Raw genomic sequence first — 3,137 nt, forward strand, 5'->3', positions numbered from 1 at the left:
AACTTGGTAATCCAAACAAAGAAAATAATTGTTCGAAACAACTAATTACCGTAGCTGACGTCAAGTTTGGGCAAGGAAATGCGAATGGAAAACGCGAATACTCATCAATCACGGTTAAAATATATTTATTCTTCGAATGAGAAGGTAACGGGCCTTTAAAATCGACAGATATGCGTTCCCAAGCATGCATGGCTTTGATTAAAACTCCGTTACTGGATGTGTAAAATCGCGGTTTTAACTCCGCGCAGACTTTGCAAGAAGAACATACTTTTTTAACATCTTCTGTAGAAAATGGCAGATTTTTAGACCGGACAAAATGAAGTAATCGTGTTACTCCTGGATGGCAAAGTCCATTGTGTATTTCCATTATTGACGACGTAAACACACTAGCACAAAGCGTGCGAGTTAAGGTATCTGGCCCAACGTTTTCTTTTCCTGGCCGATACTTAATATCGTAGCTGAATGAAGCAAGTTCCAATCGCCAACACTGGATTTTATTATTTTTAATTTTTGTTCTTCGTCTATTATCCAGCATATAAGATACGGAGCGTTGATCTGTTATAATGACAAAAGGACGTCTTGCTAATAGATGACTCCACTTACGAACGGCTTCTATAATCGACGTGGCCTCCTTTTCTACCGCAGGATATATACGTTCGCTTCTTTGAAGGGTTCGCGACCAAAAAGCAACAGGTCGTCCACCCTGGTTCAATGTTGCCGAAATTGCAACGTCTGATGCGTCGCATTCTACAACAAAGGGCTCGTGCTCGTTGATAGCACAAAAAGTAGCATTTTCAATATCCTTTTTGAGGGAATTAAAATCACGAATACAATTCTCATCCAACGGAAATAATTTGACTTGCCGAAGTCTATGAACTTTATCGGCAAAGTTTACAATCCATTTGGCGTAATAAGCAAAAAGACCTAATACACGTTTTAAAGAACGTGGAAAAAGACCTAATACACGTTTTAAAGAACGTGGACTTAATGGTGGCATTAGATCACGCAAAGGCGCCAATCTATCAGGATCAGGGGCAATTGATTTGTTACCAACTATATAGCCCAATATTTTTATTTGTGAAACGTTGGAAATCGTTTTCTTTTCATTAAGTTTAAAATTTCTTAACTTGATAGCGTCAAGGAATTTTCGTACGTTTTTATCATGTTGCTCTTTTGTATGACCTGCAACGGTTACATTATCCAGATAAGGAAAAGTATCTTCCAATTTGTACGCATCTACAATCTTATCCATCACTCGTTGAAAAGCTGGAACTCCATTGGTTACACCAAACGGAATCCTATTAAACTCCCATAACTTTCCATCAGCTTCAAAAGCAGTAAAATGTTTGTCCTCAGATCGAATTGGGACTTGATGGTATGCCGATTTTAAGTCAAACGTCGAAAACCAAGAGTATTTCGCTAGAGTATTTATAGTTTCTTCTATCCGAGGAATTGGATAAGCATCTAACTCGGTATAAATATTTATAGTTTGAGAATAATCTATGCACATTCTCATTTTTCCAGAAAACTGATCTTTTACAACTAAAGGTTGTGCCCTCCATGGAGATATACTTGGCTGAATAATTCCTTCTTCATGCAATCTACGTATTTCATTAGCAATGTAATTCTTATCTTTTTCACAGAATTTACGAGACTTTACAGCAATTGGACGACAATCTTGACGTAGGTTTGAAAATAGCGAAGGAAAATCTGACATAGCTGGCGCCAAAGCACAAAATTCCGCTAGGTCACCAACAATCAAGGAAGACTCATCCCCTCCAAACTTGAACACAACCTCTTTGTGAATTTTCTGAAAGTCATGACCCAGTAATATATCGCAACACAAGCCTTTTATTACTCCTAGTTGTACATTGCGGTACATATTACCACCAAGTCGAAAGTTTGCTGAGCAATTTCCAATTGTTGAACCTTGAAAATGTGGAACTGCCATGGAGACATTTTCCTTTGATGGATAAATACGCAAATTAATTTTCCTAGCTGTTAGCTCATTTACAAACGATTTCGAACTTCCACTGTCGATAAGAGCTGATAATTGTTCGCCTTTGATTACAACTGAGGCGGTAGCTGGAAGCAGACAATTTGGTGCGCTTTGGATTGCACACAGAGAAGGCTGAAAAAGCGATGCAGCTACTAAAGGCGTCGATGAAGAGCGACAGACCTGTGCAAAATAACCCTTCTTTTTACATTTGTAACAAATACCGTTACGAGCAGGACAGATCCGGCGATCATGAAGAGAATATCCACAAAACGAGCATTTTTTTTCTGATCTGTCCTTGCTATCTTCTGAAGTCCTTGCTATCTTCTGAAATGCAAACATTATTTTCTTTCGTTGCAACATATGCTGAAAATTCTTGTTGGGTCTCATATGCCAAAGAATTGCGTTGAGCTAGATCAAGTGAAGATGCTTGAGTAAAGGCCATATCTAAAGTTAATTCTCGGTTTTCCAGAAGACGCTGTCGGATGATATTTGAATGTAGACCATTTATAAATGTGTCTCGTATCAGTTCATCACAATACTGTGCAGCTGTGACTGGTTTAAAATTGCAATCCTTGCTAAGATTGCGTAGTTTTTGTAAAAATTCGTCAAGAGATTGGCCGGGCTGTTGTCGATATGTAGTTAAAAGGTGTCGAGCAAAAATAACGTTTGGCGTTTTTACGTACAAACGTTGCAATATCTCAATAGCGTGATCATACGTATCAGCATCTTCAATATATTCATATACTGTGTGTGATACACAATTTATCAACCTTTTTAGTTTATCTATGGATTGATTTTCTCGAAGGCCAGAACTTAATTCATCAACATAGTTCTCAAAAGTTCTGCGCCAATGTTTCCACTCTTTTGACGCAGTTGGCGAGTTTAGATCCAGATCAAGTCTAGCTGGCTTCATAGACGAATCCATTTATTTGTTTTATTTAGTTACTTAAATTGTTATAAATATGATTTCAATTTATTGACCGAAACTACGGTTTTAAGTAACTAAAAATGACACTAGAGCTGTAAATACAAAACACAATGTCTAAGTTAATAAAGTCAAGATTAGTAGACGTTACTCAAAGAACTAAAGTCAAGTCAATGATGTTATCAAATAGACACGCTATAAAGTTAGGAGAAA

The 3,137-nt window shown here is 37.5% G+C and overlaps 1 protein-coding gene across 1 annotated transcript; it reads right to left on the reverse strand.

Annotated features, from left to right (window-relative positions):
* Positions 1-405: 405 nt before the first annotated feature.
* LOC145749576 (uncharacterized) lies at positions 406-2,924 on the reverse strand. The gene is made up of 3 exons (XM_082565376.1): positions 2,337-2,924; positions 641-2,179; positions 406-555 (listed from the first exon to the last, which is right to left on the reverse strand). Exons 1-3 carry the CDS (start codon positions 2,922-2,924, stop codon positions 406-408), a joined length of 2,277 nt encoding a protein of 758 aa, XP_082421502.1.
* Positions 2,925-3,137: the final 213 nt, after the last annotated feature.

This window comes from Corella eumyota, chromosome 4 (assembly GCF_963082875.1).
Source record: "Corella eumyota chromosome 4, kaCorEumy4.1, whole genome shotgun sequence".
In the NCBI taxonomy this organism is placed as follows: Eukaryota; Metazoa; Chordata; class Ascidiacea; order Phlebobranchia; family Corellidae; genus Corella; species Corella eumyota.